This window comes from Athalia rosae, chromosome 1 (assembly GCF_917208135.1).
Source record: "Athalia rosae chromosome 1, iyAthRosa1.1, whole genome shotgun sequence".
Classification (NCBI taxonomy): Eukaryota; Metazoa; Arthropoda; class Insecta; order Hymenoptera; family Athaliidae; genus Athalia; species Athalia rosae.
The window spans coordinates 8,080,251-8,093,869 of NC_064026.1; the positions used below are offsets into that span (position 1 = coordinate 8,080,251).

Sequence of the window (13,619 nt, forward strand, 5' to 3'; positions counted from 1 at the left end):
CGACGGCTTACCGGGGCTATGATGTATTTAAACGTACAATAGAACGCGTGAATAGTTGCGTAGTGGGTCGAGTAACGCCCAGTCATCTACAGCTCATCAATCTTGTTCGATTATTCCGTGCGATGGGCGAAAAAACGAATGAAATAAAATAAGAGAAAACAGAAAAATAGAAAACGGTATTAACAAAACGAATTAACTGTATATGTAATCGTGGGAGAAATAACGCGCGCGGCAAAATAAACCGAGGACACGTTACAGGTGAGGGAGGGGGTAAAATTAAAATGAAATTTTGAAAATCGGTTTTTAAGGGATCGAGAATCCATCGGGGTTGAAATACTCGTTGTTTCGCGTTCACCGAGCTCGGAATTATCTCGCACATCCGTTCGCCGTCGAATTTCCAGCGGCGTGTGTACACTCGACGATGTAATAAATGTTGTTACAGATATAGGCGTGTGGGTACTTCGAACGCTCGAAACAGACGTTAATGTCTTTTCCCCTAGCGTCTCAATAAACAATATTTACCGAGGTGAGTGAGTTCCTCTCTCGCCCCGCGGTTCTTTACAACCTCGCGTACACCGTGTGGTTTGGTTTTTGCTCGCGCGTATACGCGACGCGAAATTTCGCGGCAATTTTCGCTCTCGCTTCCGCAGGCTGTTAGGGAGCTGGGGAGCTAGGAGGAGACGGAAAGAGAGAAAATAAATCGAGGAGGAAGAGGGTCGTTCGCAGGTGGGTTGCAGGAGGCAAAATTTAACTCGCCTTCGTTCCCTCGGAGGGACCGGAATGAGCCGCTCGACGCGAGGGCGTCGACGGGAGGAGGGTCATCGCAAACACTCCCAGTTTGAACGGCTGGTAATTTACGTTGCGACTTTACGAGATCCTAACTAGCGGGTTTCTTCGACGCGGATTACTTCTTCTTCTTCTTCCCAGCTGCGCGGTACACCGCCACTTTTGGCTACCTCCGCCCCAACGCCTACGCACCCCGAAAGATGTCTTCATGCGAAAAATCTACTACTCGTTACCGCGGCTCGTCATATCGAACGCGATCCGTATTTCGTGTTTATTTGTTACTCGAATTTACATCACCCCCGCACGCCTTGACCAGGAATTTTCATTCTCATTCCGTCGAAAAATCGTTACGCTTATATTCGATCCTCGTTGAATGTCTAGAATCGTACTGTTCGCGCTAAGAGGGTCGCCAGCGGTGTGCGTAAAAATTGCGACGAATTTGACCGAGCGAAAAATCTTATTTGCAAATAGGGAGAAATTTTTGGGCCTCCGTACTCGACGGTCTCGATTTTTCCAGGTCAGTATTTTTAACTGTTGCAGAGATTGAAACCGGTAATCCTCTGCACACAAGTTTCTAATACCCTACGAATTGTGTGGACGTAAGAGAACGGACCACTTCACTCCCATGTACGTATACGTACCGTATAACCCTCGTATAAAATACACGGGAAAGAGAGAAAAGGAAATACTTTTGAAAACCGATTTTCAATGTCTATTTCTATGGCGATTTCCTGCCTCGATTCATCCGTCCACCCCTCTAGTTACACTACAATCTCTTCCTGTTTGCAGCTCTTCAGATTTCCACCACCTATGATTTCGCGGGTTTTTTTTTTTTTCTTTTTCTCTTCCTCCCTCCTTTTCTTCTTCCCCCGGCTATTCATTTTTCAACTTTCCACAAAAATAGCTTCACTCCTCTCTATTTGATCTTGTTACGTGAATGGAACGATGCCGATTCAAGTGGTTTCATTCTGGCCAGTAATCTTCTCTTTGTCAAAAATATATATATATATATATAAAGAAAAAAAGAATCCGTACGGGATACTTCACCCCTGGGTTAATTTTGGTAGAAGAAGAAAAAAAGAAAAAAAAAAAACACCGAAAAAACGTTGACAAAGTACAAAATAACTCGGATCCCGTATACGTATGTGGTTTGAGAAAAAAGGAGGGAATAAAAAAAAATGGCTAGGGAATGAAATTAAATAGCCGCACGTAGAACGCTTCGATCACGCGGTGAGACAAAAATCGAGCAGCGAGATTATTAAATGGTTCGCAGACAATGGGCATTGAGGAAACAAATTATAATTGTCGGATGATTAGGTTGATCGTTTTTGGGTGCGGGGGCGTCTGCGGGGGAGGTACGGCTAAGATGGGATCCTCTCGAGTGGGGCGTCTCGGACCTTATGAGGCAACAATGACTGGACATAACACTATACGCGTTTGCCGAAGCGCCTGCAGAAGAATATTTTCGAGTCCCTGCAGCGGCTGCGGAGCGAAGATGACCGCGCTCCGCAACCTGCGCGATGAGATTCGTTTCGTATTTCTTCAACTTCCATATATAACGTCTAATTATAATACCGAGATTCCTCTCGAGAAACACCCTCCTCGTCATATTGACCGGGAGCGACTTTTTGAAATTTTTTCTGTTTTTCCTTCGAATTCGACGTCCGAAAAATTTGTGGCGGTATTCGTTGGCCGCGCGATTGAAATTTGAATTTTTCACAGCGTACGAACGACGATCGGTTTGTAGAATGCACGCGATCATCGTTCGGTTCTCAGAATCGTTATGGGGATCATTTTTTATACGCGGGTATCGAAGGGTGAGTGAAGATTGGAAAGGTGACAGGTTCTTTCTCACGTCTTTGAAGGCTAAATATAATATCGACTTTATCTCACGGACGAATATATATTATTATTTTAACACCTGGAGATATGTTCACATCGACCCCCCGCCGGAGTAGGATAATCTCAATGACGTTCGTCGAATTTTTAATCATCGCAAAAGTTACACGTGCTAGTCGAGAATTTCGCGTCATCGGTTATATAACCCGTCACGGTTATATTTTTGAGGAGGCTGGATTGTTTTTTTTTTTTTTTTTTTTCTCTTCAATTTTTTTTCCTCTCATTTACCTTCGGATTTTGAGTTCAGTGATTTTGATTTTTTTTTTTTTCGTACGCTGCGTACGGTCGTCGGCAGGCTGTACGAAATTTGAGATACATTGCCTCAACTGTATAATGTAGGATTAAATTCTCGCACGAGTCAGAAAAACTTTCGGCTCCTTCTGAACCTACGTGGAAAGCTGAAACCCCGACAAAAAGAACCGAGTCGGGAAAAAAAAGAAGTATCGGGAAAAAGCGCAGCTACATAAATATACGTGTGATAAAATCACCGCAAGTCTGGGAGATCCTAGGATCTCTTGATTTGAAGATTTGAAAGGAGAAAATTTGCCGAGTAATAAATTTCATTGGCGCTCGGATGTTTAAGATGACATTATCGGTAATTATATGCTAAATGGACATACTTTGGAGATAAGAAGAGATAAGAAGAGAAATAAAATAAGAAAGTGCGACATAACATGTCATTTTGTGTGCAATCCACGGTATACATTTTATCGAAATGACGATAGTGTTAATTTATGTTTGTCCTCGTTTTTTTTTTTTTTTTTTCTTGGTGATTTTTTTTTCGCGCGCAGGTACGGAGATCGAAGAAATGAGACGGGATATAAAGTGCGGGGTATATATGGCCGGATGATACGTACTCGCGTTCAATCTCTTAATAACCGCTTCGGTTCTCCCCGGGATATTAGCAGCTATAGTGGTCAATTTATATTATAATCTGAGGACGTTCGTATAACAGCTTGGCGATCGTTTCTTTGAAGCATCAACAGCGGCTCTTAAGAAGTCTCCGGGACACGGTTCGAGCCATAAGTTCGACGTTTCGTGAATTCAAATCCGACGCGATGCGACGCGACGCTCCAGCGTCGGCAGGTGGCTCGCGTCCAGCGCATTTTTCATCATCGATGCTTTTATAAGCGTGTATAATGATACCGTACGCGGACTCGTATGAGAATTACAATTTGAAAAACCGTTTGACGGACTCGCACGGAGTGACCAAGGCAGAGGCCCATTGCGAATTCAAACGCGTCTATAAGTTAGTTTCAAGGCACGATTTTTCAACACCCGCGTACGCGGTAGAAAATTCTTGACTCGATTTCGATACCGAGCATCTGGCCGGGCGCCCAGGAATCTAATTATATTATTAAATGGGTACCTAGATCTGAAGAAATTTCGAAATCTGGATCACGAGGTGGCTTAGAATCAGGAATTCGAACCACCCACACGGGTGTTTGGTAGCCAGGCTACGATTTCCGATTTATTTCTTTCTAATTTGCACCATTGCCAGTTACCTACACTCGTTCAACTCCCTGCTGCGGGGACACGCACGGGTATATCGCGAGTGTGGATACACACGTACGCGTGGCCTACGCGAACACGATCGCGAATCGTTAGAAATTCAAATCTCCTATGCGTTGAATTCATACACGATTTGATTCAGCAATGAGAACGGTTTTCACCGCTCTGGACAATCGATCGAATTTTATAGACGCGGAGCACGGAGCTGCCCTCGCCCCACCGCGGGTGTGACGGAAGAAATAAAATTCTCTTTTCTTATTAATCTCCCTTTAATCAAACGAACGATTCGAATTAACAGCGCGCGGTATTCGTGATTTTGATGTATTAATTGTCCGCATTACGAGGCCACTTAACTCTTCGTTGACCTCGCCTAGATTCCGCTATCCCTCACATTATTATTTATCTCCAGATCTCGTCTCGTTATATCTCGAGATTACGTTTGTTTATCTTATTTCATTTTATTGTATTTAGCGTCGCATGCAGCGCGGTTCAAAAAAGATAAAAAAAAAAGTGGAAAAAAAAGTGCAATCCGAACTCGCTCCGGACTAGAATAAATAAATGAGAACTCCGTAGGGGGGAACAAAACGACCGGAAAAAAATAGTTGTTACGTATACGTGTATAGGTGTATCTGGTCTGATCATTGTATCAAAAGCCCCTTCAGGATTGATTTTCTATTTATTGGCCCCCGCGCGCATTAAATACGCCGGAGGACGTCGGGGCGTCGGACACTTACGGTACCCTAATCCCCAGTTTCACACTCCGCGTGACGCTGACCCCCAGCCTTGACCCCTGTTCCGATATACGTGAGGGATTTGTCCGGTCGAAGTGACTTGCTTCTAGGCAGTGATCGAGTGGCATCCGCCCGACTTCATTCCACTACGAGAGATATCTTTCCCCCCCCCCCCCCCCTCTCTCTTCCGCGGTGATCCTGTTTTCCTTCTTCAACCCCCTGGAGTCCTTATATTTATCACCGATCGAAGAGAAACTTTTATTCAACCATTTCACGCCCGCGACTCGCTAACGAGTCATGCGGGCGAAGAAGAAGAACAACGAACGTACGTCGGGGTAATAAGATGATGGAAAAAAAAATATATATATTTCGGTTTCCTCTCCTTTTTTCTTATCTTGATCAAGTGGGACAATTTTGGTAGAAACTTGAGAGGTATATACCTAGTAGAAATTCGACAAGGACGTCGGTCCTTGAAAGCGCAGTGAAATGTGGATTTCATTTCGTGTCACTCGCCGTAATGTCATCGTAATTTTATGCATTCTGCAACATTTGTTGGAGGCGGCGAAAGTTTATTGAGAGATTTTTATCATTAGAGAAATTGATAGAATATTTCCGATAACGCGAAACTTTCATGTTATTATATTTAATTGCGTGATTTTCTGTAGTCATATCCTATTTTTTTGGCCTCAAAAATTTCGTTTGTACGATATACAGGAGAGTAAGGAGATTGGAAAGCAAAAAAGTTCAGGATTTCTTGTCCCATGAATAAAAATTTCTCAACGGCACCGGTATCCATTCCTTCCGGCTTCAGATATGAGAGATTCAAAACATACAGAGCACAAAACGATTATACAATTCCCATGGCAAAAATTGCGGGTTTCGTATTAGAAACTTACTAACGGTTGAAAATTCGAGGTTCTTCTCGATCCCAGCTGGATTACAGGCAAATCCCGGTCACTGGGTGTTTGCTGTTATAGGTATATATTTGTGGGACGTTCGAATGGGTCGGTCATATAAGATGATTTTGCGATTGCTCCCGTGGCGGTATACAGAATGGTAAAGTTTTCCCGTTGATCTCGTCTTCGAATCGCACCCTCTGACCGACACAGCTGTCCTGACTTAGGTTTGCCTTAAAATTAAATTCACCGTGAAATTAAACCAAGTCGATCTCGCAAACAGAATTATATTCTACAGGTATATATATATATACATAATACATTTATATACCGCATAAAGAATCTGATCTTCCAGAAAAATAGCGAGAGAAATTTGAAACAGATCGGGAATCCGGACAGTGAGCAGAGAAAGAAGAAGCATCGATCAAAGTTTGAAATTTTTGCGGGCCGTTTTCGAGATGAATCCGATGATTATCATAACGAGATTTGTTTGAAAATAAAACTACGGTGGTGCAAAAAAAAAAAAAAAAAGGAGGATACCCAACTCTTGGACCAAAAAGTTAAGAGGTGAGGTTATTCATCTCGATCTAACTCGCACCGTGTGACACAGTGTACATAATTCTTATATTTCATTAAAAATTCATAAGAACTGTATTCGCTAATGATTCGAAAGTTTCGACTATTAGCTTCGAGATCGAACTGATCTGGTCGTATTATATGTCAGGGTAACTTCGGATGATTATAGATATACATAAAATACATCCTGTTACGTAGTATGTAGACGACACGTAAAGAAACGATTTAAAATTGACAAAAAGAGAAGAAAAACGAATATTTCACGTTGGGTAACAGAGACCTATAATCAATTCAGTTTTTAAGCTACGTACGGATCGTACGTATTATGTTGTATACCTATATATGTATTACATGCAGCACTCTTCGAATGCAGATTTTTTCGGGTCAATCGTATGTATCTCGCATACACTCGGACGATGTACGTAGACGGTATCGTTTCGTTCGTTTCTCCGTTGGGAGCTTTTTTTTCTTGCTTTTTTCTTCGATGTTGGGAAAAAAAAAAAAATCATCAAATCAAATACCACGGTTCATCTAACGATGATATTACTTATAACTCACAATTTATTATGTGTCCAATTGGTCCGACGAAGTTTTATCATCGAATCATTTCATCCGATATGATTAACCGTATGTTCCGTTAGTTATGCGAAACTGGTATGAAAAAATTAATTCAGAATTGAATGTGGAAGGACCATAAAGTATAGAATTGAGTTTTTGAATTGAGGACAACTGGTATGTTCGTTAGAAAAAAAAGGGAAAGAATTGGTGAAAAAAAATCATCAAAGGAGAACCACATTTTCGTACACATTTTACGATCGCTTGTCCGTACTGACGTCAAAGACAAACTTATCGAATAGATTTTGTTGGATTGACAGTTGACGGTGAGTTTCTATCTAAACGGTGGCAATGTCACGTCATTTACATTTACGTGGCAAGAAAAAATTATGTGCGACTAGGTATATGAACGGCACTATTTTACATATTAATGATCAACATATTTTAAGGATTATGGTCGTTCGATAAAACGAGGCTAGTTTACGCGCCAATTTGCGAAATCTGAATGAGCTGTGGAGAGAGAAAGAATTTATATTTAAAAATTGGTATTATGTATAGAATGTAGTAGCTGCGAATCATTGAAAAATTATTACATTAATGTCTACGAGAATTGCGGATATCTTTTTTTATTTTGGTTGTTCTTTCGTTTTTTGCTGCTTTTTTTTTTAATATGATTTATCATTTAATTTATTTTAATTTAAAACTTTTTTACAATAATATTTTACATACATATACACCATCGTCTCGCGCGGTTCATACGCTCGACATCTTTTGTCCTATGTAATAATAGTAATAATGACAATAATGATGATAAAAATAATAATAGTAGTAATGACAATAATAATTATAACAACAACTATAATAATTATAGTGACAATAATAATAATAATATGTAATCTATAATATGGTAAATCATTTATTCAATTTGAAAATCATATTTTTTTACATACTATACGTATCTCTAGCTTCGAATAATACTATATAGATATATACATATACGTTTTTTTCAATGTTGTATATATGTATATGTATAAATTTATGTGAAATCTCTTTTCCAATTGCGATTTTCAAAAATTCCAATTAGCCGGTATTTCTGAAAAACGCAATTCCTTCTTCTTTCTCATCCGACTTATATTTCGTCCAGCTTTTTTCCCTTTTTCTTTTACATACATGGACTTTAATTATACATATTCATGTGTAGTATTTTTTTTTTTTATTTTTTATTTTTTTTGTTTGAATATCCATGTATATAGATATATATTTGTAACATAGAATCTTTAATCAGTAATTTATAATTACACTATATGTATTTTTATATACCATACGTACATAGAGTAAGTTAACTCTAAAATCGAAAATCACAATGTGGTCTCAACTCAAAGAGAGTTATATCATTATTTAATACTCTGTCTATCTAATTAATATTTTCAATTAACCTCTAATTATGCACAACTATACTTCCGTTCATATAATATTTATATTCTTTATATTCATAATTTATATATATTTTTAATTGTATCGTACGATGATATTATTACATATTATTTTTATTATTATTATTACTATTATTAATTTTACCGTAACATTAGTGTTATTAATCATTATCATTATTACTATTATTATTATTTTTATTTTTATCGATATTATTAGAATCTACAATATTATTATTACTATTATTACTATTGTTTTTTCCATTGTTATTATTATTATAGTATTATTATGATTATTCATATAATAACGATACACAATCTTGAAGATACAAAATTTACATTTCTCCTTTTGACTAAACTATTAAACGCTAAGCTTGATGTTCGCTGATTTATTCACATCATATTGATTTTCATTAATTATATAATACCTCGAGTTTCATCGGAGCCCTGACGATGTTTTATACTATATTATATTCATAGTAATCAAATGAATCGTAACCACCAAGATAGCTTGATATAATTTATAAATTTTTATTCAAAATTTTTTTTTTATTTTTTAATTTTTCACTTATACTTATCCGTATCACTAGACGGTACAACACACGAATCGGTATAGGTACGACCGGGTCTCAAGTGAATATATATGGAACTCAAATCAATCGCCACCTTCGGCTTCATTTTTCAACTTGGAGTTTCGTACAAATTATTAGAATCGAAGCGATCGTTCGAGTAAAAATGTCTGCTTCAGCAAAAATTGTTACTTGATCGAGTTCTCGTTCGTGACTGTGATTATTATTTTTTGAACTTGATTTTATTGCGTGATAAATTATCGCGGACATCGTTAACCAGGTGTGTCAATTGGAAGTAGCGACCTTTGAAACAAAATGACGGCAGTTTTATTCAATTCGATGCCCGGCCGAGACCGTGGATAACATAACTCTTGCATTTTTACTTAAAATTGCACGATACTTAATATTATTCACTAGTTTATACAATAGTTCACTTCTAAAGTGTAACGTCGCATCGTGAAATTCTTGTAATTATGTTTCAACGGCGGGTTTCATACCCTTGAAGTCGCGATATGGAGCGAGGCGCGGCGGTGTCAACCTAATTGTAAGTTAATTTCGCCGTGGTTCGCTTAGCTCAACTTTTTATACGTATAGTTTTAATTATTCTTGTTTTCCTTCTCGTCTGCTTCTACTCAATGTATTTTTATCTTTTCTTTTTGTTTTTTTTTTTTGTTTCATGAAATCACGCTGGTTTTTTGAAAATAAAATTTAATAGGGGAAAAAAAAACAAACAAATTCTCTCAACGATGCAAAATAAAATCCTTAAAAAGACGATTAAAATTTTATCTAACTATTTACAAATATAAGACTCGATACAATAGCTGACTTCGTTTGTACTTGGGGCCGGGGCACTAGGCCCTATAGTTACTATACAATATGTACAAAGTAATTTCGCAGTTTCTTTTTTTTTTTAAACCGTTGTATGTTCTCACGTGTTTTATTTAGATTATTGTAACAGTGTCCGTTCAATTTGAGTTACTACGTTTCTCAATTTTCGTTTTTTTTCATATGTATACTGGTACGTGTACAGTGTTCATGTGTATCCGAATATTTTTTCATTATCTTCGCCAGAATGTTATTATTTATTTGTTTCATTTTATTTTGTCTTTCATTTATCCGTCAATAAATTTATTTATTCTTTACCGTATTTTTTACTTTTATATACTTTACCTAATCGTACGTAGAGTTTAGAAAGCTTGTGTCAGAGTGGTGGGTTGCGTCCTATATCGATGATGACTACCGATTCATGTATACTCGGATCTCCATCCGCTCTGAAATTAGAAATGAAGGAAGAAAATGAATATTTACCTCCGCCCCCGTGCCGTAAAATGTGTTTATCCGACATCTCGGGATCGATCTCCATCCGCTAAGAAGAAACTCCTACGATAGAATTGTATCGAAAAATTGAACTCACCATGGCGTTCGTGGTAGCCGCCAACTGTAAACCCTGTAGACTCGCCATGTGATGGGAATGGGAATGGGAATGGGAATGAGGATGGATCGGTGGAGGCGCCGGAGGTGGAGCAAAACCCTGATGAAGTCCTCCCGTAACACCGACGCCCGTGTGATACATGTAATGCTGCATGGCCGGGTGCATCGTATGATGGTGTTGCGACGTACCTGGAAAAAACCACGGAAATTCGAACGTTTAAAAAAAAATTATCCCAGCAACATCAATTCCGGGGAATCGATCTCGCGCAAACGACACTCACCCATTGGAGATCCGAAGCCAGAATGGAAGGGTTTGTTGTCTAGGTCAAGGTGTCCCCCGGCCTTGATCATGTCACCCATGACACCCCCGAGGCCGAGACAACCGCCGGCCTTCTTCTTTTTACTCTTTGACGAAAGTTTTCGATTCCTCGTTTGAATTCCCTCCTTCTTCATCGTCAATGGTCGGTTCACCTGAAACGATAAAGGAAAATACTCTTTGAGGTTGATTCGACTATAATCTAAGGTGGTGCATTCGTCGAACTCGCGATACCCCACGGGTAAAATTCAGCTGATACCCGACGCTCGTTAAAAGCCAGATGACGATGTAGGTGCGTACGTCGTGCACGGTAAATTGTAAAAATAGACGCGTGAAACGGGAAGGTTGAAGCCCACGTATTACAAAGGCTAGACGAGTTCTAGACAGACTCGGGCGACGCGGTCTCGTATCAATTGTCGCTCGGTGACGTTCTTCTCTGCTGCACTAACAGCTAGGAGTGTTTGAAAAAAATGCCGAGTAAAAAAAGGCAAAGTATAACCCGAAAAACTACTCCACATATCCCACTAGCCGTGAAATGGTACCTATGTGTCTATTACCGTACATACCCATGTACTTGGGCGAAAATATACGTATACTATAAGAGTAGAAAGTAAATCCTGCAGACGTGGAAAAACTTATCCTACAATCTACTACCGAAGAGGTGAACGTCCTCGGGGTATAATACACGGTGTGGATGTAGATGTGGTAAATATATGTACATGACCATGTATTTCTTATGTACAACTTCGTTATCTCTACGCCATGCGCAAGGATTGCCAAAATTGAGAAGCCTGACATTACGGGACCCGATACCATTCTCTTCTTTCAACCTGCAAAATTTCACTAAAATTCTAACGCGGAATTTACCCTAGTGGCATATTATTCTAATTCGATGATTCACCAGATGGACACTTTCCGATACTCGGAGGTCAGATCTCAAGCTAAGGATGATTTTTAATAGATGAGATCTCAAAGCACAGGCTTTCGAAACTCACAATCAAATCGTACGCGCTAATCGATTCGATATCGTACTCATTCAAAGGTGAGTAGCCAGATCACATCGGACCGGAAGAATGTGGTCGATAAAAATGAAGAAACTAAATAAAAAAAAAATCAAACATATTGTAACAGAGGTTTATTCATTTTTTGATCGGAGAGAAGGGAAACGACCTTGCCGTCTGCAGAATTTTTTCATTGCCCGTACACGATATCCCAGCGGGGAGTCTCCTCCCGATCGTAATAATTAGTGAATCCTCGAAAAATAAATAATTGTGGCCAAGGTCCTCGCAGCCATTCCTCTACGAATCCTTCGTTTTTTTTTTTTCTTTTCTTTTCTATTTTAATTTGTACAGTTTCTAACGGATGATTCTCCAATCGTTAGCCATGAGACGTACACGCCGCGTCTCGAAAGATTGAGCCTGTGGTCTCGGCTGTAAGACGAGGGGAATGAGATTACTCAAGGATAAAACGTAACGTTGAAACAATGAGATGACGCAAGATGCTTGCTTGCATCTCGTAGAGCCGTGGATATAAGGTAGGTAGGTAGGTAGGTAGGTAGGTAGGTTGGTTGGTAGGTATGTAACGTTACTATAAGGTATAAGTCACGCTTCGTATTCTCAGCGTTTCTATGGTTTGCATCGATATAGTCGCCACCGCGTGGTGCAGCGCGGTTCGAAATATCCGATACGATTTAATAGGTCGCCGCACAATCTGCAACTCCGCCTTATTCCGTCGAATATGCCTTTCTCGGTTGCTGGCTATAAAATATTGAATGCTGCAGTATTTGAAAAATTCGCACATTGTTTTACATCGCAACCTCGGATTGTTATTGCCTTTTAAGATTCGTGACCGTTCTCAATATAATCTCAACTCGCACCTACTTTCAGCGCCGTGTTCTATTTGAATTTATTCAATTCTATAGTTCATTCATACCCGTATCAATTGCTATTTTACTAATTAAAAAAAAAAAAAAAAAAGTCACTTCAATTCGCCCGTAAAGAGCGTGAATTCAATCCAACGTGTGCAATTCTTGTTTCGTCTTTTTTCTCATCGCGTTATAAAGTAATGTTCATAATAATGACGATAACGATAATTCACGTTCACTTCACATGCCTACATACACACCTCGTATGCATGAATACATAATTATTAAATGCAGAAATGGCGGGTTTACATACGGTACAGTAGATATGTGTGCGAATGACATATACGTTGCATCGGTGATTTACCGATTCGCGTTACATTACAACGTTGTTGTTTCTCATTTTTATTATTACCATTTGTTTGTTTTTTTTTTTCTCTATTCGCCGTATATCTGCAATAATTATTTTACCAACATATTATAACTCATTCATTTTTTGCCATTTTTATTTTTCATTTTTTCAATCGTTGTAATCCTTTTTTCCAGTTTTATTTTGCCATTCCTATGTACCCGCAATCATGGTCACGTTATATACAGTCATTTTCCTTTTACCCACACATTTTATCGCACATAGGTACGTTATATAGCGGGTGAATAATTATCAGTGAGATCGCGCACCTATTAGGCACCTATGGAATTATATTCATATTTGTACATAAAATTGTACGCGATTGTGTATTATAATAAATATATAAAAGATTACGTAATCCGAAGCTAGTCGGTGTGCATGCATGCATGGTTTATAATTGCAATTGAAAAATCTAGCCGTGACACGCAAGACATTCATTTCGCTGTTCCGATACCCTCGATTATCGTTCGCCCATTTATCTCGTTTGCGAACCGCAAAATTATTGAGAAGAAAAAATGCTGAATCGAAAAAAATAAGAGCAACGAGAGATGAAAGAAATAAAAAACCATTCAATCGATTTCAATTCTGTTACGTGTTTTCGGGTCACCAAGAATCGATCGCACTCTCGTAGATATTAAATTAATTTCG

At 38.8% G+C, this 13,619-nt stretch overlaps 1 protein-coding gene across 4 annotated transcripts in view; it reads right to left on the reverse strand.

The window, feature by feature from the left end:
* Window positions 1-8,556: 8,556 nt before the first annotated feature.
* The window catches only part of LOC105685964 (GATA-binding factor 3), a 56,831-nt gene continuing 51,768 nt past the window's right edge, over window positions 8,557-13,619 (reverse strand). For all 4 annotated transcript variants that reach the window (XM_048649130.1, XM_048649129.1, XM_048649131.1 and 1 more), the window contains 3 exons: window positions 10,667-10,856; window positions 10,369-10,574; window positions 8,557-10,225 (listed from right to left, as the gene is read on the reverse strand). In XM_048649130.1, coding sequence (XP_048505087.1) covers window positions 10,199-10,225; window positions 10,369-10,574; window positions 10,667-10,856 — 423 coding nt within the window. In that variant the 3' untranslated portion in view covers window positions 8,557-10,198. The remainder of the gene's footprint in view (window positions 10,226-10,368; window positions 10,575-10,666; window positions 10,857-13,619) is intronic.